The following is a 22,577-nucleotide window of genomic DNA, read 5'->3' as shown; positions in this document are numbered from 1 at the left end:
AGGCAACCAAAAGCAAGCAGTGGTGGAAAAAGTACATCTTCACGCAAGTATTGGACTCAACGTCTCGTCCACTCCAATATCTGGCTGCTGTAGATGTCTGATTTTGAGCAGCGTGGGAATTAGGAGCATAGACAGAAATCACTGGGGGTCAAGGGGGGGGGGGGGGGGGTCCAGACCCCGACAATCTTGCTCTCCTGCAAAGTCCTGTAACTAAGAACATGTTTCTCTTTCGAGGTGGTAGTTTTAAACGGTTTGTGATTCGATTCCCCTGGTCGGTGCCTCACACAGTTAGCGTTAGCCACGTGATTACCGCACAGCCGTGTCACGTCCGAGATTATTCCTTCCTCCCCTGCCTTAATCCACCCCTTAATTCACACCAGTTCTCTTTTGGCGTGCTCCATCTTCCACCGCATCGTCGGCCCTAAACGAGATAGCGTTTCCTCCCGTGGGAGACGTGAGAAGTGACGCTTTAGTGAGGCAAATAGGAAGTGACAATACATTCATTACTTATGGCAACACTCTAGCTTCTTCTGGCTGTGGCTGCTGCTCCCCTCTCTCAATAACCAAGCAGAGCTACAGACTTAAGCATGGCTGCCCTCACAGTTTTTTCAGGCACAAAAGAATCTAAATTGCAGCCTCACATCAGTTTTATTATCACCCATTGAACTGACCAGACTCAGTGGGAAGGTAATGCCCACGGACTCTGATTCTCGGCATGTTCTTTATATCCCCACAGAAATATTTCCTCTGGCTGTCGCCCATTGATTTTGAGGACAATTCACTCCTGTTACACAGACCGCCTTCATCAAAAAGCCATTCGCTTGACAAAATATATGCAAATCGGGGGTTTTGAAAGGCAAGAGTAATTTTGCACCTAAATCACAGCAGAACAAATTGCTTTTCTTCTCCAGTTCCGCTGTAAGGAGGAAACGACCGGCTAAAACTAGGCGCTCCTTTCATTCTACCGTGGAATCGACACAGTCGGCTTTACTGCAACTTGCACTGCCAATGCAAAAGAGGTGTAATAAAAACACACACGTGCACACGCAGACTTTGAGTGTGTGTTCTCTGGTGCGACAGAGTGAACCGGAATCCTGTTTGGGGATGCTGTTTTATCTGCACACGGAGGCTGACTCAGGCGCGCGAATTGATTTCGTAGCCGACTGCGTCTTAAGTTGAGGTTTCCATAGCAACAAATGAAGTATTACAGCAGCTTCTCTCTCTCCGTGTGAATGAGCCATACCATAATACTCCAAAACTGGCGTGGGTGGACAGGCACCGGCCGCAGGAGTCTCCTTGGAGCACAGCCCTCAGTCTTGTCTACACCAGACTTGAAATATGTCAGGATTTTTTTAAAATCTTTTCCAAAACCAGAAAAAGCCGCCGGCTGTTGTCGCCAGCGACGAGTATATTCAAAAGAGCACGGTGAGAAGTCCAGCGGTCAACTCGTAAACCTCTGTGCACTCATTGCTGCAACCAGTGATGAAGATCTCGCCAGCAGACGTGCAGCACAATTAGCAGCTAATCTTTCAATTAGGCCGTTTGTCAAACAGAAAAGATAAAAGCACAATCAGCCGCTGACAAACAAGTGCAAAAGCCTGAGCCACATTAGCTCCATGCCCACGAGCCTACAACGCCTTGGCAGGAGATTAGGCGTTTATATAGCGTGAAAGAACACTTGCACGATATGAACTAGCGTGGTGCTATTAGCGATCTACAGACACTGACTGAACACTTGAAATCCTGATCTGATTCTGATCTGCGAATGAACATTTTCTATAACGGCTCCATTCGATTGGTTAGGAGGTGCAGATGTGTGCAGCCTATGGCAGTGAAGGATATTTCAGCCCCCGGGGAAGCCAACCACGATATAAGTCATCCGTGATGAAGGTTGTGTTGACTTTGATGAGCCTTTATCCCGTGCTCTGCTGAGGCTTTCAGCGGCGTGTGTAGGCAGGCTAAATTTTTCCCGCAGTGATTCACTCATCCCGGCGCTCTCAGGTGCGCCCGCCTGCCGTCCGCATCATCAGTCGTGACTGGCGCTACGTAGCGTAGCTGCGGCGTCACTCGAAGTGAAAGGACGATATGGACGTTGAGACCCTGGAGCGACGTTCGGCACTGCGTGGCACCGTGGAAGATTAAACGGATTCTCCAAACTGCTACCAGCAACGAAATGCTTTATTAGGACAGTTTCTATAAATATCTGACCAACACTGTAAAAAGTTAGGCCCAACTTTTTTACCCTAAAGCTGTGAGTCAGCACTTTTCCTCCAGTTATTGTTTATTCCCTGTCCACTCACCTCGAGAGCAGAGACGCCACGAGCCCATATCAGCGGTGCCTCTTCACCTCCCTCAGCATCCCCTTTGCATTTACTCCTTTCTTTTGTCTTTCCTTTTGCTCCAGCCACTCCATCCACCTACTCCCCACTGTCCTTATCTCTCCTATGCTGTCCAGGAGCTGTCACATGCTTGAAAACACCGAAAGGAAAGCTACAGTCCTACTTGACAGCCTGCTGCTCTGTGTGTGTGTGTGTGTGTGTGTGTGTGTGTGTGTGTGTGTGTGTGTGTGAGACAGAGATTACTGGTTGTGTGTACACTGATGCATGTCACTACACAGCTGCCTCTCTCCAAACACCAGGCTGGATGATTTCTCTTTAGCCGTCATTTTTGGTCGTGGGGGAATAAACGCACCCTCACGGAGAAAATAATGTGCTGAGCAGCACATTTTGCCAATTTGAGCAGGCGCGGAGACATTAGCCCGTCCCGTGTACCGCACTTTTTTGCAATTAGAGCTTAAAGACCGACTTTGATCCAGAAGAACACAGCAGGATTAGCCTAAAGCCTTTGGACACACAGATACATTCTCACACACACACACACACACACACACACACACACCACACACACACACACACACTCATCCCTACATTATTTGTCTTGTTCATTATGCTGATATTAAACCAGTGAGTCAAATTACTAAACTCTGGGTCCTTTTTTGTTGCCACTCCTGCAATGAAGGAGAGAATTAAGTAGCAACATGTTCTCTTCTCATATTGATTCTCTTCTCTTTCTAAAATATGATATTAATATTACGTCAATGCACTACATGTGAGTTGAAAATTGGGTAGATACAGGTGACACACCAGATGGAAAAACTAGGCAGGAAATGGAAGCAGACAGAACACGACGGGAATTAAGACCTTTCACAATAAAAGAGGAAACACTGGAACAGAAAGGAGAGACACATGGGACTAGAGAATTAGAGGAACTAAACTAATAAAGCGCTACATGCTAGTCTCGGCACCAGACTCTTCCTCCTCCTCCTTCTCTAAACCTTCCTTCCGTCCCTTTTTTTAGAGCTCTTCAATCCTTTTGTTCCCTTGTGATTCTGACTCCCTCCGTCTCTCCGCCTGCTGATGGTAAAGGTCAGAAATGTCTCTACCTCTGAGATAAATCACCTCCCATCACATCACACATCCTTTTTGTCTTTAATAGAAACACACACACACATTTGGACCTGCAGCTTTGTGAGAACTCTCATCACAAACTGAAATGACCCCAACCTCCTCACATGACCCTCAATCATCAAACCTCCCTCTGAAGTCGTTCAAAACAACCAAAACGTCCTCATTTCTCATAAAGGTCCTCACTTGAAACGTCCACGCTAGTCCTCACTACATAACAGCTCCAAGAACACACACACACACACACACACACACACACAGTTTAGAACTGGAGCAGGGATTTAACGTCACATTCATCTTCACCATCACAAGCTCCGATTACGGAATAAACTCCATGTTTTTCCACGCCATTTCCTCCCCCCCCCCGGGCTGATCACTCTCTCTCTCTCTCTCCCTGAAGAGCAAATAAAGCGCAGGCTGTTCTTCTCCGTCCATTACCTTAAATGATCGGCTGGTGCACCTCAGCCAGGGACCCGGGAAGCGATTGCAAGCACCAACACTTGACTTCAGGTGGTTTGCTCAGCCCCCCCCCCCCCCCCCCAGCGTCATGGGTGAGGGCGTTTGTGAGAAGGAGAAGTGCATAATGTTCTTCTGATTGAATAATGGAAGACAATGTGCGCTCTGCTCTCACCTACTGTGCGTGTGTATCGAACAGGCTTGTATTTTATGGTCAGGAAGATAAAAAAAACCTGATTGAGGCACTGATTGATATTCTCTCCTATGACTCCCTCAACCTTCAACCCCCCCCTAAGGTCTCCAGCATCTCCGCATGTCTCCGTCTCATCCTCCTCCCTCAACCTCGACGCATCCCTGATGTAATTAACCTGAACGCGCTCGCTGCTGTACTTACTCTCTCGCTCCCTCTCCCATGCTGCCTGTTTTATGCCTTTTATTTATTTGAGAACAAATGTTCCGCCCGTGAGGTCACCAAGCAACAGACGCGTCCCGAAAAGCCCGTTTCTTTCTTAATTTACCTTCCCGCAACGACAGCTGAAAACAGTGGATCAATAGCAGATCTCTGACGCCCCAACACACAGCACAGCATCAATTGATTCGTATTGCAGTAATTATGCAATTATACAAAGCGGGCCTGCATCACCGCCCGTTAATCAGGGTGGGGGGGGACAGTGTCCGGACAGGTTTCCGATTTTTCAATTTGGATTTTTATTAAAAAGCCCATTATCAGCCAAGATAATATAGCAGTGTGTGTGCAGAGATAGCTGCGCACGGCCCTATTTACAACCTATAGGGCAGTACTTCATCTCAAACTGACAGATTTAAAGGCCAGCGGGGGCAGTCTGAAATAAGGCAAAAACGCTTACTCCAGACCCTCCGCCTTTGGTCTCTCCCTCGTTATTTCAGCTTTGAAGCTCTTCTGTTCCTTATTCCATTTTGGCATCAACACCAATTTTTGTCGGCCTTCCCGCGTCCCGTATGTTCACGCTTGTGTTCATAGAAGAGGCCTTTACATTAGGGGTAAGGGCAGACCTCTGGAAGTGTTGGGGGGGGGGGGTTCTCTGTCTCTCTCTGTGCTCATGTGTGATTGATGCTGTTGAACTCTTCCACATGAGGCCAAAACAGTAAAATATACACAGATGTGTTCAGTCGCACCTTCAACGGACCCATATTTAACTTTTTCAGCCCCTTTCCTCCGTGTTTCCCACTCCAGAGCCTGGGAAGTTTTTATATTCTCTAATCTTCATCGCGAATCGCTATCTGGGAGTGACGATTAACTATATCTGGACTTGGCTGTCTTTTCTGGTATCGTCTCTCGTGTCGTTCCAGCCTGGCTTGCCCGCTTCATCTTTCCTTATCTGCGTGGCTGTCGCCTCCATTTGCCGCTCCATCCCTGCTCTGTGTGCCTCTGGTACATTAGCTCGTGGCGTTTTTATGTTTGCTCATGCTGGAGCGCTTCTGTGTATCTGTGAGCTCTTAACTGCATGCAGAGGCGTGTGTGTGTTCTTGTGTGTCCCCCAAAAGACAAGTGAACAATCTTCCTGACACTTCCAGAATCAATTAGCTGATCAAACTGATTGGGAGAATTGGATATTCTGGAAACTCATCTCACTACAGCATAAAGAACCACTTTAGTGACCATGAAACACAAATATGCATTGTTTTTATTTAATTCTCACCTCCTCTGGATCTTATACTGTATCCTGAACACATCTCTCACCAATGTTTAAACTGTCTTTAGCAGGAGATGCTACCAGATTTCAGCCATCCACGTGTGGTGGAGGCTTCAATCCACAACCTCCACTTTATTAGTTACAGGGTCTCCACTCAAATCACGAGTCTTGCATTCACACGTGCAGAGCTGCATTCATACATGGCAGCTAGGAATAATCATTCCTGCACATTCACACACCTAAAACACTTCTGGAGTCCAGCAAAGGACGCGGCTACGTGTCTCGTTAAAGGGTCGGGGATCAAACCGATATCCTTCCTGTCGCTAAGTTCTCTGTTTTCCATTCTCATGACATGGAGGTGTGTTACTTGGTTTTCATGCACTGGAAATAAAGCGACAATCCATCCGTCCATCACTCCGCTCAGCCCGAGCCCGGGACGACTGCCTCCTCTTCAGATGAGTGCGCACTTCAAACGAGTACAGACACAAAGCCCGGTGGGCTGGGATGAGTGTAAAATTAGCAGATAGATCCACGCCGGGCTCCCTTCCTCCCACGGACAACACGGTTTTATCAACCTCAATGGCTCCGCATCGCACGCCCCAACACCACCAGACGCGCTCTGGGCCGGAGGTCGTGTTCTTCTAGTAAAAACCAAAAAAGTTATATAACCACGCTCTGTTCACGTAACACTTTTAGCAAAGCTCATACTCTGGGACGCTCTGGCAGATATATTGTTTCTTCTCTCTTGTCTCCTCACGGGCAGTCTTATGGACGAACCGTCTCCCTCCTTCACACTGGCCAGTGGTAGCATGCTTCACCTCCGTCTACACACACATGCCTACCATCTACGATGGAAATCAGTCAAGAAATAGTAATTTTAGAAGGTTGTAGCATATAAACACACACTCGAACGCTCACACACACATTGTTATTCTTCCTCCCTCCCACACTCACAGCACAGCTCAGCATGCCAGTTACCAAATTAGGAAATAATATGCAAGGCCACATAAACATGGTCTGCTTGGTCTGTAAATCACACACACCCACACACACACACACACACACACATCTCTGATTGTGAAGCTTTTACATTGGGCTTATAATAATCCCAAGTTTAACCTCAATTCAGACCCTTAAATGTAGCTTTGAAGTTGTGGGGCCCATCATTGTGGCCCTGCTATCACAACATCAGTAAATAAACCTCAAGTGGAGAACTACCAGCTATGTGAAGGCCGACCATACACACAGATAACTGAGTGTGACTCAAGGAGTTTAGACAATTTGATTGGTTTAGAATCATTCACATGTCCTGTGTCACGAGCTGTGACTGGAGCGAATGTGGCTGTGGTACAGTAGTCACCATGTGACGTTATTTTAGCCTGCACATATGTCACAACAATTGCCCCAGCGTGCCAGCTAGAGGTGAGAAGCTAATTCCAATAATCCTTGAAAACTACTGTGAAAGAGTGAAATGCCAGGAAAAAACATGGGGGTTGATCTACCTGGAAGAAAGGGTAAAGCTAAACAGACCACCATGCAGGCGAACCTAGAGGCCTTTAATCCTTCCAGTGGTTTGCTAACCCCTAACTAGGAGTGGGCTGGCTGGAGGTCATTTGACTCACTTTTTTGATCAGTGCCTATTTGTTTTATCCATGTCAGGTATGTGGACACACCTGAACCAGGTTACAATTACTGAGGGGAAGGAGAAGCAGAACAAATCTAGTCCATCCAACATGTGGTCCCGATGAGCGCGGCTGTAGTCCGGACAGAAAGGAGGCCAGGCTGGTGTGCACAGATGTGACAACAGGCTAATATTGGACCGGTGACTTACACACCCCCACGATGTGGCCTTCAGTGTCACACATGCACATGGGAGGGGACCCAGATCTGCTTGTTAGCGCGCCGCGTCGTTCAAAACTCTGGCCTGCCACTCAGCTCTATTAAACGGGGCTCGTCCAGCATCCATCGCCGACACAAGGCCGCCAACCGGAACAATCCAGATCAGGGCTCGTGTGCGTGGGAGGTCTGTCACACACACTCATGTTAGCGCCCCTCTGCCTGCAGAGCACACATACATATACACACTTGCACAAACGCATCAGAAGTCTCAGCAGAGGGCTAACAGGCAAACAGTGACACATATGTAGGCACAAATGCCGGCGGCCGCACGCGCTCGTGACGAGCGTCCCTCTGCCTCATCATGCATGAACACCCAAAGATACAGACAACATGTGGAAGCCTGCTAGTGCTGGAGACACTCGCGCCTGACAGGTCCAATTAAAGACCCCTGGATGTTGCAGGCATCCATCAGAGAGAGATTTCCCTGCCTGCTTGATGAGAGTCGGAGGACTGGCCAAGAGAAATCCATTAAATCTGGTAAGAATCTACAATCCCCCCCCCACCAAAAAAGGTGGATTCCGCACTTTTAAATGAAGTCGGTCCGTGTTTGGCGCTCTGATTTGGCATATCAGTCCTAATTCAAGGCACTTTCAGGCTGCCTTTAAACAACTCGGAGTTAGTTGAGACACTTTCCAACTGCAACTGGGCCACAATTCATTCTTGGCAGTGAGTTTGTAGCGAAACAATTTAGATTAGATTGTTCTTAACGTCCTCCAGAGGCTAAAATGATGTTGTTACATAAAAGTTAACAGACTGCACAGGGGGCAGCATCTTAATACCTGCTAGACGGATGGGTTTTAAACTTTACCAAAGTTGTAAAATCAAGCAGCAAGTTCAAAGCCAGTGGTGGGCCGTTACAGTCTAAAAGGTATTAAAACATCACAACAGGTATCCAACTCCCCCTTTGTATCCCCCATCAGCTTTGGTGCAGGAAGCCAGCGGTGCATGCAGAAGCGATGACAGACGCAGGAGATGCTCCGACCCCACAGTAGTAGGATGCCGGGAGAGACGGGATTTGCAAGTCTAACTTTGATATTTCTGGACGGAATATGATTAAGGAGCGGAATCGGGTCTTTGTCCAGAAATGCAGAGCATCAATAATATAAACATGCATCCCTTCACATTAAAGCGGTTCCCTTTTTCTTCTTAGAATCCAAATGTTGGCAGCAGTATGATGTCTTTTGTTGCACCGCTGTTTTTCCAGGTGATAAACAGCCCCCTGCTCTCCTGACAAGTGCCCAGCAGTGCCGGTATGTAGCCACTTTAGCTTTAATCAAGATGTTTAAGACCCACCAGGCCACATTACACGTGTGTCTGTGTCTGTGTGTGTGTGTGTGTGTGTGTGTGTGTGTGTGTGTGTGTCTGTGTGTGTGTGTTTTCCTTTTACGTGTGTTTGAAATGCGATAATAGAGGTCCATTTGGCGGCAGACAGGGGTCCAGGGAGAACATCGGCCCATCATTACAGTCCATAATGGCCATTAGGCGGGAGCAAAATAAGGCGGTTTTTTTGATAAAGCCGGGCCACTCCTTCAAGATACAATTAACGGTCATCTGAGCTGTCTGGGAAAGATGGATCCATCGTCATTAGGCCGCACAGGCAGCGGCAAACAAAGTCGGCCTCAATCAAAAGAGCCGTCCGTCACCGAAGCGCGCGACAGTTGAAAAACATGTCGATCCTGAATGGCGGCGGCTTTTCCGTACTGGTTAATAACTTTAAACTGAATGTTCATGATGGGTTCATTATGGGTGTCACTCCACCTTTAGGGGGAATGACCGCTACAGTCCCGGCGTTGGTGGAGCCACCTCACTTTTCCTCTCACAGAGCTGCTCATCGTGTAGGGGAGCGCCTTTGTCCAGCTATTAAGCAGCAGGAAATGATCCTCACACCTTCCGTTTGCCACCGTCTGTTGACCCCAGAGGAGGCCGGAGACCCTCGAGGGGAGACGGCGCCTCGCGTGTTAGATGTAGAAGTTCACTCCAAGCGGGTTCTGTGCACGTCTCCCCGTAAGGTTCAGCGTCAGTGCGTGCTGCGCCCTGTTTTCCGTTAAAAAGGGCAGTGTGTCAGGGCTGCACTTCACCACCACACTGACACAACCTGTCCTCCCCCGCCCATCCCCCGCTGGACCGGACCGCAAACTGACCGCCTCTGAGTTCAGACTGCTCAAAACCCCGCAGACCCACCATTGTGCTGCGAATTGCAGGCCGTCTACTCTCACAAGCTGCTGCTCTGATGCATTAAACGCCAAAATAAATACACGTGAGCCTGAAACACACCAGCCGTCGTCGTTTAACCTTTAGCCCCTCCCCCTTTGTTCCGTCGTCTGCCGCACTTCCTCACTAAAACCATCATAAATAATGTAGGTATTGACTCAGCACTCAAACATGGACACACGCGCATTAGACCAGCAACCCTCCCCCCCGTTCCCCCGTCGCTCCCGATGTGCAGCAGTGCCGTCCTGTTGCCTAGTAACCAGGTGGAGTTGCTAGCAAGAGGCAGTTTGCAGAGAGAACCCAACTGTTGGTCCCATTGCTGCAACTCTAATTCTCCACTTGTCTACACGCCTGTACTCCCTCTCACTCAAACACACACACACACACACACACACACACACACTCACGTGCACTCCAGTGCATCCACTCCAACAAAGCGGAGGAACGTGCAGAAGAAAACGCTGTGGGTTTTGTCAGGTTCTCTGCAGAGAAACAGCCGAGGATCGCAGCACGTTCATTCCACAGCGTTTGTGGACGAGCGTCTCTCGCACTGACACACGCGCTCACCAGGACGCCCCCCCCCCCCCCACACACACACACACACACACACACAAGTGTGGAGACGGAACTCGACAGACTTGGACAAAAAAAGAGTGCTAGGTACGTAAATATTAACCTCCGCGGAGCCGCAGAGGCACCGAAATGAGGTTGTTTTCGTTTGCTTTTGAAGCGGTTTGAAAACGAAGTTACACGTCTGAATTTTGCGTCACGTGATCTCTGCTGCTCGCACAGCCTGCGCTGCCCGCATTGCCATGACAACCCAATGCTGGATGCTGATGGATTTCCCAGATCTTTTATTTATTCATCCATCTTCGCATTACTCTTTCATCCGGCCGCGTACGTGCGCATCCTCGTGAGCTCCGCCAACACGAAAGGCCGCCCTCTTGGAGGCTGCGATCTGCGGGCGCCGGGTTTCGTCAGAATTATGCTAATAACGTTTGGTTGCCTCCAAAAGCGGAAGGAGAACATCCTTCCTACAACGGCGGCCATTAAAAACGTCGCTGCTCCCTTTCCGAGTGCGTTTCTGTCATTTTAGACGCCTTTCATTCCGTAATGTGATCGGCGGCAAAGCGGGGGCTGCTCTGTTATTCATGTGGAGGTTGACTGTGGGGAAATGGTTCGGCGCAGCAGGAGCACACACACACACCACACACACACACACACAAGTGTGGAGACGGAACTCGACAGACTTGGACAAAAAAAGAGTGCTAGGTACGTAAATATTAACCTCCGCGGAGCCGCAGAGGCACCGAAATGAGGTTGTTTTCGTTTGCTTTTGAAGCGGTTTGAAAACGAAGTTACACGTCTGAATTTTGCGTCACGTGATCTCTGCTGCTCGCACAGCCTGCGCTGCCCGCATTGCCATGACAACCCAATGCTGGATGCTGATGGATTTCCCAGATCTTTTATTTATTCATCCATCTTCGCATTACTCTTTCATCCGGCCGCGTACGTGCGCATCCTCGTGAGCTCCGCCAACACGAAAGGCCGCCCTCTTGGAGGCTGCGATCTGCGGGCGCCGGGTTTCGTCAGAATTATGCTAATAACGTTTGGTTGCCTCCAAAAGCGGAAGGAGAACATCCTTCCTACAACGGCGGCCATTAAAAACGTCGCTGCTCCCTTTCCGAGTGCGTTTCTGTCATTTTAGACGCCTTTCATTCCGTAATGTGATCGGCGGCAAAGCGGGGGCTGCTCTGTTATTCATGTGGAGGTTGACTGTGGGGAAATGGTTCGGCGCAGCAGGAGCACACACACACACACACACACACACACGCACGCACGCACGCACGCACATACACAGTATGAAAAAGCTCATTAGGAACAGCAGTGCGGCTACTAAACACAAAACACAACAAGGCGATATGACCTAAAAACATAACTGAATACTAAGCAGCCCAATGAAGGGAACGAGCCGCGGCCTGACTGCCAGGAGCTGCCAGTGACCCCCCCCCACCCCCCCACCCCTTCAGGGACCCTGGGGAGCCCCTGCCGTGATTCTCACCTGAACTCATTCTCTCGACAGAGAACTACATCATCACCTTCACCGCCGTGGACTTGAAGCTCATTTTTCTACCTCCACTGTTTTCAGGGATAAACCGCTTAAATCAAGCGCCCCCCCCCACCTCCACCTCCAGCTCTCAGCCAACCTCGTGCGCCGACGTGCACGTTCGCACCTATAAATCAATGACACGGCCCGAGACCATGTCCACGTCAATCGGCTGGGACGCCAAGAGGAAAACGATTTCTGTAAATGTTCTCATTATCAAGAAGAGTGTGTGTGTCAATTCATATTTCACACTGCCGACACCCCCCCCCCCCCCCCCGACCCCCCACAACTCCCCCACCCCCACCCCAGCTCCTTCTTCAAATGATGAAGACAAACATTTACAAGTGATTTGGTGTGTTTGCGGTCAGCAGTCGAATTTGATGGAAGAAGAAAAAGAGCAAAAATTATTTATTTATTTTTTTGGGGGGGGGGGGGGGTACACAAGGGACTGAGAAGCATCAACCCTCAAATATAATACGGCAGCATGGAGATGAAGAGGGGGGGAGCCGAGCTGCCATTTTGCTCTCTCTTCTTCCTCCAGTCCGTCACACGCCGCTCTTCCTGCCCTCATCTGTTTCCTATCCTGCTCTGTACTTTCTGTCCCTCCGTCCGCGTCCCTCTTCTGTCCGTCCGTCCGTCCCTCCGTCCTGGCTCTTTTTCCCTCTGCAATCTGCGCCCGGTCGGCCCCCGTCCACCTCCCCCCTTTACCACCTGCCGCACTCCAACGCGCTCATTTGCCGCCGTCGCCGAGCATGCTCGAAAGGATGGATCCAACTTCCACGATGAGGTGGAAAAACACTTCTGGGCCATCATCAACACAATGTGTCGTCATGGCAACAGCGGAGGAGAAGCCCTCCCACGGCAGAAGCGAGCCAATGGAGGTGTCACGGCAACCACGGGACGCATGACCGACAGCCCGCCGCGCGGAGTGCTAAACGCTCTGACTCTTTCCTGTGTCAGTCCTGCGTCTGCAGACACGAGCGTGACGTCACAAACGTCCTGAGAGACACCGAAACCGCGACCGTTTGCAGGCAAATGCGCGTTTCTGCGCCTCATGTCTCCGCTGGCGTCCCATCTGCACCGCTCCCGTTTGTTAGCACAAACCGCTGGGAAAGGCACGAGTGTTACGGACGCCATTGTCGTGCTGTCAAATGTAGCGCGAAACGGCAGCAGTGGATCCCGAGATTGTGTGACGGGATCAGGTGGACGTAAAGGGGCCAGTGTCAGAGGTGACGCATGGCGGCGGTTAGCAAAGGGGGATAATGGGCTCGGGTCAGGGTTCTGGTTTGAGCCTCGGTGATTTGCTGCGCTAACAGAGGAGGGTATTAAAAAGCAGCAGCTTGACTCTGAACAATCCCAAAACTTTTCCTAAACACCCTCCTCAGCTCCTGAGCTCCGATTAAAAGCAGCCTGCTCGGTAGGCAGAAAGCTTGACGAAACGCAGAGTCCTCTGAAGTGTCCCGCAGTATTTATGAGCACACGCAGCCCCCTGAAATATGCGCACCGTCGTTGGACGATTTGGACATTTTGGCAAATATTTCTTCCCGTTCTTGCCAAAAGGCCCGTCTGATAAATATAACAGAGCAGCTGCCTGCGGGTCCAGAATGTAACAAAGAGCCTTTAAAGCTCTGCATAATGCACTCATTGTCTGAGTCTAAAAGAAACTACCTGGCTGAAAAAGCAATTAGCTGCTTGATTTATCGTGATATTTAATTTCTGTGTGACAGCTCGTCCTACATCGACCGACATCAGCAGCAAACGCAGGTTTCCTTAAATGCCGACAGCGAGCGGGAAAAACTGATGATTCCAAACAAAAATGGCCCGTTCTCAGTCCTCCCCCCCCCCCTTATCGGTGGTGCGAACACACAACTCAAGTGGTCACTTTAAAGCGCATCAGCCTTCGGGACAAGGTCGCGACACGTGTGCGACGGCTCACAAACACACTTGCACCCACGCGCCCTCTCTGTGTTTTTACACACAAAAGTCAGAACCATTAGTTCCGCATCGTTTTGCAAAGCCGCCCGTATACGGACGGCCCGGGGATGAACAAAGATCCTACTGTGCTGGAAGTAATCCCACGACACACACAATTTAGCACGTGTGTTGGGGGACACAAAAAATGAAAAATGGCTGCGCAAAAACACGATATTTAGCATCCATAATGAGTGAAAAGGTCAATCTCACACGTGCTTGTGTGTGTGTGTGTGTGTTTTCAGTATATCCTTTCCAAGGCATTGGGATGCCCGGGACACTCCGGGAGCTGCACTATGCCAGGACTTCATGCATCAGAGTCAATTCCACTGTCACCGCAGGGACACACACCTCATGACCCAAAATCTGCTTTATGCTGAACGAGTTCCAAATACTGAAGCCATCAAACACACAAACACAGTCTGCTGCTGCACCCACACACACACCTTAGTACTGTCTTTGTGAGGACCGAGCCTAGACCTAACTTTAACCTTAATCTTAAAATGAAGTCTTAACCCTCAAGCAGTCCTTTGGAGTAGTGATGACCAACAAATGCCCTCGCTTTGGATGCTAAATCTTGTATTTTGGTCCTCACAATGTAGCAAGAATGCAAGAAACACACACCTCTGGATGCTTGGCTGAGAAACACAACCTGCTATAATCTTCATCCCTCACAATGCAGCCATGAGGTCATGTTTTTTCAGACGAAAAACACACACACACACGCTCAAAGAGAGAAGGAGCTGACATGACATCATCGTGGGAGTTAGAGGAAGAGAAAGTTCAAACTTTATCTAAATGTTTTGTTTCTCTTCTTCTCCAAGAGACAAAAATGATCGCAGGTCATCAGACAAAGAGGAAACCTGTAAACACAGGGTTTTGATTCCTTGTTTGTTGTTTGTATTGGTTTTTTTGGGGGGGGTTTGCTATTTATCCAGGTTTTAAACGTAGATTGCATTTTGACCCACTCCAATATTATCTGCAGACCTGAGTGTGCAGAGCTTCATGAAAATACATTTCTGGCCCTTCACCTCTGCTTTCATTAGCTAGATGAGCTACCTAGCTTTGTCCATTTTATGGTTTTGTCACTGTACCACAAATCAGGGCGCTTCTGCTCTTATCTTCCTGCTGATTTACAAGCAACTTGTTTAGCACCATGAACAACTCAAGTGTATTAACATCTACAGCAACTCTGCAAATGCTTGGAGACGAGCAGAGCCATCACCTGGGGTTTTGAATGGTTATGTAACGCCAGAAACCTCATCTGTATTTATTTATGAGGGATACACAAGGGACCCGTGCACAGTATAGGATGACTAACGCCCAGGGCTAGCGTCACCAATCCATTCATCTGGAATGGATTAACCTTGTCTGGCCCACCAATATTATCTAATCAGCATGAATTAGCTTGTTACTGTTCGCCGTCATCTCCCGATCACTCAGTCATGTGACAAAGTTGCAGGCTGTATCAGGGATGAAACGACCCATTCGGTGATTAATGGACCGCAACAAATTAGCGACGAGACAGTCTTAGCGACACAGGATTCAGCAGGTTAGCACGTCCTGACTAAAAGCACAGCTTTTAATGGTTGAAGGTTTTTGGTGCAAACTTTAAGACGAGAAAGCACCGAGCTTCTTCTCCAGTGTAAACGACTTCCACGGATCACTCATGGTGTCACCAATACCTCCGTCTACTCCCGGTAAACATGTCTCTGACTATGTTTAACAGGCTGGGTTTCCATCATCCCTCCATCTTTGGTGCTGCCTTAAGTAGCAAACGTGAAAAACAGCACACTTGAGTGGGACACGAGGTGCACGCAGATGTTATTCAACAGTCGCGGAACTTGAGAGGAGACGATTTAGTCTCCCGGTTCGTCCACTCGTGTGTGTTGACAGGGGCAGTTTCACCTTCATCCTGAAGCCTCAGAACGTCAACCACCGTGTGTCGGTGCCTTTGTGTGGTCGAACGGCAGAGCAGTCACACTGTGAATAATATTTACATAGGCCACAATGGACCACCAACCCGGTAGTGCTTATGGTCGCACACACACACACACACACACACATACTGGAGAAAAACGCAGCACGCTGTTCGAACTCTTGTGACAAAAACCTGGCTGCAGTCAAAAAAAGTTCCTGCGACGTCAAGCGTGTGATAATGTGCGTCTTCGTAATTAGCCATGCTAACGCGGACGAGTTACAAAAAAAACCATCCTCTGCTATCATTGCTCATCTGGAAACGTGATCAGGACAGAAGAAGGAAGGGAAGCACATGTTCTGACCACTGGAGCGTCTGCTAGCAGCCAGTGCAGCGTTATCGGCCCCGCGAACTACACAGACATCATTGCTACGACATTTAACATCTGCCGAACAGCCAGCTGCCGAGCCATATGCTCCGTGTTTAAGGCTACACGTGGCTTTATACTTTAGCCGTTCGCACTCACGTATCCAGCTGCACTTGCTTATTTTACAGCTCTATATAACCGTGCACGTTCTCTTTGAAGAAGACAGTTCAGACGGACCCTAAAGACAGTGAAATGGTGCACCGCTCCAGACAGAGTCGGGGCATTATGAGGCGCCCTGAGTCGGGGCATTATGAGGCGCCCTGAGTCGGGGCATTATGAGGCGCCCTGAGTCGGGGCATTATGAGGCGCCCTGTTGATGTTGGGGACTCTCTCAGTACAAACCCAGGTTTTAGTGGCTTCTTCACCCAGAATTTCACCCGGATTGTGTTTGCTTTAGGAGTTAGACTGCAGAATAGCTGCCATGTGGTCCCCTCGTTGGTTTTCCTTCTGACATCACAGGAGTTCCTGGGAGCTCTGGTGTTTGCTGGAGCTCCACGGTGACATCATCACTGCAGGTGTGTGTTACGGCTGAACGGTCTGCTGTTGTACGCTGTCGGAGGATTCTAATGTTGAAACTGGTCCAAACCTGCTCCTGCGTCTGTGGTCTGCCGGGTTTTTAGGAATTAAAAATCATCAGACGTGTTGGCAGCCTCCTCCAGACTGGAGCCCCCGACGGCGGCGTCACTCTGTCGGCCAGCGCTGGCCTCTGAATCACCATTTCCTCTTCCTTGAACTCCCCACATTTGCACACGGACGGAGCAGTTTGCGAGAGTCAGCTGAGCGGACCGGTTCATTTAGCTGTCTGCGGCCAACTTTTGCAGCGGAGGACCGGCGGAAGGAAGGAGAAATCTAAGATGGCATTTTAGAATTCAAATGCCATCCCAAACAGGCCGGAGCGCGCTGAGCCAATAGGGGCAGCTCTGCCCCTGATCGGATTTTTACACTACCCACCTCCCTGCTTCAGGATTGGAAAACCTCGCTTTTCACTGCAGCACCGCTTCAAGTTGTTTTCAAAAGGGCTGGGATTTGGATGTGCATCGCGTTCCCTTTCATCCGTGCTGCAGCGAGCTCAAACATCCCACAGATGAAAATTACACGGGACGTTCAGCTGATGGGTAATAATAGACGCTAAGATGGAACGCAGGCTAAATACGGGGGTTTGGGGACGCTTTGGTACGAATGCATTAAATTAAAATGAGCGATTTATAGCACAAAATGGCTGCCCTGTTGGTGGAGATGTGCTGGAACACCAAAGACGGTAATTGACCTGCACAGTTATAAACAATCAGACAGGGCGCCACGAGTACGAATGCAGCAATGATGCTGCCCCATTACAAACCTGTGTGTGTGTGTGGTGTGTGTGTGTGTGTGTGTGTGTGTGTGTGTGAAGTGTATTCACACATGTATCACATGTATGAAGCCTCACGAGCAAAGACTGTATGGAAATAAAGGTGAAGGGTGGCTCCAACACGGCCTGCAGGGGGCAGTAATGTGCCCAGGAGTGTCTCAACTGCCAAATTAGACAGAAAAAAGGGTCATAAGTGTTTCACACAAGCAGCAGAGGAGAACCACAACGACAAAATGGCCAGTAAAGAGCTGCTTTCTGTGATCTTGTCATTAGCGTTTAGCACAGGACAAGGTTTCTTTTCATGACGTGATGTTAAGCTTTAGGATGCAGGAGCACTGAGTCAGATGAAGCCCTTCTAGAGGAGGTTCTATAGATGTGTAAGATCACCCCAATGACCAAAAATCTAAGGTGCATTTTGCTGACTTCTAGGGAACACAAAGCTCAACTTTCATGGTAAATAACACGTCCAAAAGAAAAATGGAGAAAAGAGCCTCCCCAACATCTCAGCCCTTCCTCTTTTAAACAGCCACGGGCTAATGTGCATCAAACCAATTGGTTGGAAAAATGACCTGTCCGGATTCTCCAAGTACCGGTGCTCGTTTGGTTTCAAAGGGACCAGCAATTTGTTCTGCACTCACACAGCCGGAACAAATCCCTAACAGGAAGCTGCGGCAGCTGATTTTTGTCAGTGTCCTGGTCTGAAAGGCAAACGGACACCTGTCAAATCCAGACTGGGAACGCTTGCACCAGGGCCACGACACATACTTGGTCTTACCAGACTGCGGAGGGTCTCCGGCATGTGAAAGGATATGGGTTACAGACGACACGAAGACACCAGTTGCGAGGCCTCATAGTTTGCTTAAAGCAGAAGAAGGCCACGGGGGCCAAGGCGGGATACGGCTGCTGCTCCTCCTCCTCTGACACGCAGTCCGGGTCACGAATAGGCGCCGTGATGCGAACTCCCAATGTCGGTCCAACTTCCACTTCCAGCTCCGGTTCCTGGTCGTCGTCCTCCCCGACCTCGGGGCTCCAGTCTCCATCCCGACCTGGACTACTGTCCCCCCTCGGCCTTCCCGCCTCCATCTCATTTTCCTCCTCATCCCGACCTCCTCCGGGGTCCACGTCGAGACCCGGAAGGTCCTTCCTGTGGGCCGTGGGTGCAGCTAGCCTCACCTCCTCGTACACTTCCTCACGCTCCTGCCCCTCCGGGCACTCTGCATACTGAAAGCGCGCTCTCCCCTCGCCATCAGTCATGATAGAGCATCAGGCAGAGCCACTCTGGATGGGGGAGGTCAGAGGGAGAGGGGTTAGAGAAAGGTGGGAAGTGGGAGGAGCGGAAAGGTGGAAATCGGCACGTGAAAGTAGATCAAAGGGACAGGAGGCAAATCAAAGCCTTCTCTTAGCTACAAAAGTACTAATTAACCAGGTCGTTAGGATGCCATTTGTAATCCGTGTGGAGCCTAAAAGGGGGAAAAGACACCTAAAAACTGTGACCATGATCATGAGGTGATATCTGTGTGTGTGATGGTACGGTGCTGTTATTTATCAGGAATGGTGGTTATTGTGTGTGTTCCTCGGTCTTCCTGTTGCTATGTGATTGAACAGATGGACTGCTCCGTCTCTCCGCTCTACAAGAGCTTTTGAGCCCACACCACGCAATGGTGGGCAGAGAATGCGCAAAAAGAAGGGAAAGAAACGCACAATGAATGCTCCACTAATCCAGATTATTATAATAAATCGAATAAGGTTGAGAGAAAAGCATTGGCCATTATAATCTGGGTGACAGACTTTGCTCTTTTAATAGCTTTTTATGGGCTTTGTTGCTCGCCGTGGTGCGAGAGCGCATCGCTGAAAACATGTTAAATATTATCGGAATAGCTGTCGAACAATAGCCTACTTACATTTCAGGCGGCGGCAAAGGAAATAAAAAAGCGCCCGAGGTAATGGAGCCCCCATCAGCGCTCCGTTTGATTTACCGTCTTTAAAAAGTAGACTCAGCCCTTGGTTCGGTATTCAAACATCACCACAAGCAAAACAACTTCAAGTAACATTTGCAGACCTTGTAGAAATACCTTATCGCGACGGAATCGGAAGTTCCCATACGCATGATCCGCGACTTTTCGTGTTTTCAAGCGCGCCCAGCCGTCCTCGCTTTCTCTCTTCTCGGGAGGGGAAATAATAGTAATGGTAATAAATAACTCGGAGACGAATTTCTCCTCCGAACGGTAATCCAAGCTTGGAAGTAATCACAGTAACACTTGAAGGGCTCTCAACTCGGTAGCCACATCCGTCCGTCCATCCTCCCATCCACCCATCGCCGCTTCGGTGGTCGTTACGCAGCGCGGAGCGGAGCGGAGATGCGCGCAGGAAGGGCTCGACGCTCCGGGGATGAGCCGACTCTGGGGTGGGGGGGGTAGTGGGGGGGAGAAATAAAAAACCAACAACTTCGTCCTGCACCCGGGAGTCCTGGCAGGTCACGTGATGCGCGCTTATAGGGACGGATCATATACAGAGGGAGACGCGCTCACGCACGTGGCGGCGGAGAGGCCAGAAAGAACCAAGGTGTGTGTGTGTGTGCGCGCACACACACACAGCAGCGGTCCACGCATCGCCACGGCGTGTCAGCAGAAACAGAAATGATATGAGTCATGTAGTCTGTGCGCACAGTGGGTGTTAAGCGTTATAACCGCGTTATTACTATTGTCGTTTGTCGTTGTTGTTTGCCATTTTATACAGACGAGGAGCAGCTAAAAGCTTTTTCCTTTTGTTTTAAGCATTCTCCTGGAATATTGCTATTTTTTTTATTAAATAATAGCTGAAATTAACCTTTACATGGAGATAATTAATATGCTGAGTGGAGGGACACCATGACTTCATAATTGAAACAAAACTCCTGCAAACAGGATTGTAATAATTAACAGAGGCAGACCCCTTTAATGACCCAACATGTTACCAGAAAAGCACTCAGACCTTTAATGGAAACTGAGCTTTATTAGCATCAGTGAGAACCAAGGACACCTGATTGATATTCATAATCAATAGCAATAAAAGGCGGGAGCTATCTGCAGATGGGCGAACGCAGCATGTATCAGCCAGTAAAGAATATTTTAAAAAGATGTTCCCCAGGCATCCATTATCAAATTTAACGCTCGCCATTTGCCTGGGTTCAGCTCCATCACTCAGAGGAAGTATTGTTGAACGTAGTTTCTTTTATTGGCAATTTGTTTCAATGGATAAATTAAACCTGTGTGCTCGTGGATGACTACCACCAAGAGACCAATCCGTGAGAGCTAGCGGCTACGCTAACGCCAGAGAGGAATCCGTAACTGTTGGGCTCTTTAAAACCCTCAAAACCCTTAAAACAGAGTCTCAGACTCTGTTTATCTGACATCTGATCGGGTGATACTCCGAATATATTGGCGCACATATTGGTGTTTTGCCATTTGCCCCTTTTGTCTCGATCGAGCGTGCGAGGTGCTTTCAGATGTTGCTGTCTGGTGCATTCAACCAAAAGTTTGTCACTGTGGCAACAAAAGTGAGTGGTAATCTAAGAGTATCGAGCTGGTGAACGGTGTGTTCATAGATGGTTGTTCCTCTGTGCTCCCCACTCCGAACAGAAACAACAGTCCAGTGTAAACTGGTCTGCGGGCCATTATAATCCCTTTTGGAGTTATTTATTTTGGGTTTGTGGATTTATAGTCATGCGTCGGCTCCAGCCGTGGAGCCGTGGAGCCTATCAGCTGCAGACTGGAGGCTCTGAGTCACTCCGCTTTGACTCTGTGCATGTTTGCAGAGATGGTGGAGTGTTTGCAGTGGCCCCGAAGTCAAACGAGCGTTCATTATCCTGGATTTACTGTAATTGATTAAATAGGAGATCGTGGCGTGTTGTGTTTATTTTGATATTTAAAGCTTCGCAACAGAAATGTTGTCATTTCCATCCTGATAAGTGACATAAAACTCCACGTCATCAATCCCAACTGACGTCCCTCAGATGTTTGGTGAATCTATATTAATGCATTAGTTCATTTCTGACCCTACTGACCTGCCCAGCTCTGGTATTGACAGCTCTTTGTAATTAATGTATTTGCATTATTTATGTTTGTTTTCTACCTCTCCTCCCTCTTCTCCTCTCTCTGCCCATCCGGCCATCAGCAGGAGGGTCCCCCATATGAGCCTGGTCCTGCTCAAGAGTTCTTCCTGTTAAAAGGGAGCTTTTCCTTCTTTATTTGGGGGTCTGGTCCTGGGTTTCAGTAAGAGACAGTTTTGATTGTAACAGACACCGTATGAATGAATGAAAGGATTAAATTAAACCTATTTAATGCTTTTTTAGTTATATTTGTAGCCAGTAACATCCCTTTCATGCCAACTCCTGGTCAAACAAGAACAAATGACCTCTGTGACTCCGGTTCCTCACCACCTGCACAACTCATGTGTGTACTCTCAATGGATGACTTACTTCTGTGCTTCGTAGTGCAAAGAAACCTGGCGGAACGGTTCCGACTCGGTGCAACTTCTGCTCCCAGCGGACGCTCCGAACAACGCAGACCTGAGCGAGGAGTCAGCGCAGAGAGGAATGGCGCCTTCAGGCTGATGAAACTGGCAAGATAAGAAAAGAAAAGGGGCCTTTTCTCCTTTACATTATGGGTTTTTCTTTACATTGTGCTACAGCACAGGCTTTGGTTTGGTTTTAAGATGATTTTTCAGTGGTTTGGCTCTCTAAATGGAGGGAAATGGTGAATGAAACAGAAAGACCCATCAACCTGGAATGAGATGGCTTCGCTAACTGCAGCAATTAAAACCAAGTATTCCCAGGTCACAGTTCTGTCTTCATCACTGTGAGACACCGGAAGAAATCATGCAAAGCATCTGGTGGAGGCACCAAACAGCCCAGAGGCAGCACATTTACACAACTATCCTTCATCTGATGATATTATGTGTATGTGTATTAGGGTCAAAGGTCACTCTTCAATGACCTAACCATCTTCACGTTGTTAGCAAATACTGGGCAGGACCACATGGACGCCCTGTCAACCCAGGTTGGACCAGTCAAATGATCTCCTTTGAAATTTCTGGCAGCATCTCCAGGCCCCTGAAAGTTAAGGA

At 48.9% G+C, this 22,577-nt stretch overlaps 1 protein-coding gene across 1 annotated transcript in view; it reads right to left on the bottom strand.

Annotated features, from left to right (window-relative positions):
- The window catches only part of cacna1ha (calcium channel, voltage-dependent, T type, alpha 1H subunit a), a 59,622-nt gene extending 39,610 nt beyond the window's left edge, over positions 1–20,012 (bottom strand). The window contains exons 1-2 of the mRNA XM_057014517.1: positions 19,547–20,012; positions 18,287–18,752 (exon numbers count right to left, since the gene is read on the bottom strand). Coding sequence (XP_056870497.1) covers positions 18,287–18,728 — 442 coding nt within the window. The 5' untranslated portion in view covers positions 18,729–18,752; positions 19,547–20,012. The remainder of the gene's footprint in view (positions 1–18,286; positions 18,753–19,546) is intronic.
- Between the last annotated feature and the right edge of the window lie 2,565 nt (positions 20,013–22,577).

This window comes from Takifugu flavidus, chromosome 18 (genome assembly GCF_003711565.1).
Source record: "Takifugu flavidus isolate HTHZ2018 chromosome 18, ASM371156v2, whole genome shotgun sequence".
Lineage (NCBI taxonomy): Eukaryota > Metazoa > Chordata > Actinopteri > Tetraodontiformes > Tetraodontidae > Takifugu > Takifugu flavidus.
This window is presented reverse-complemented; position numbering and strand designations above follow the sequence as displayed.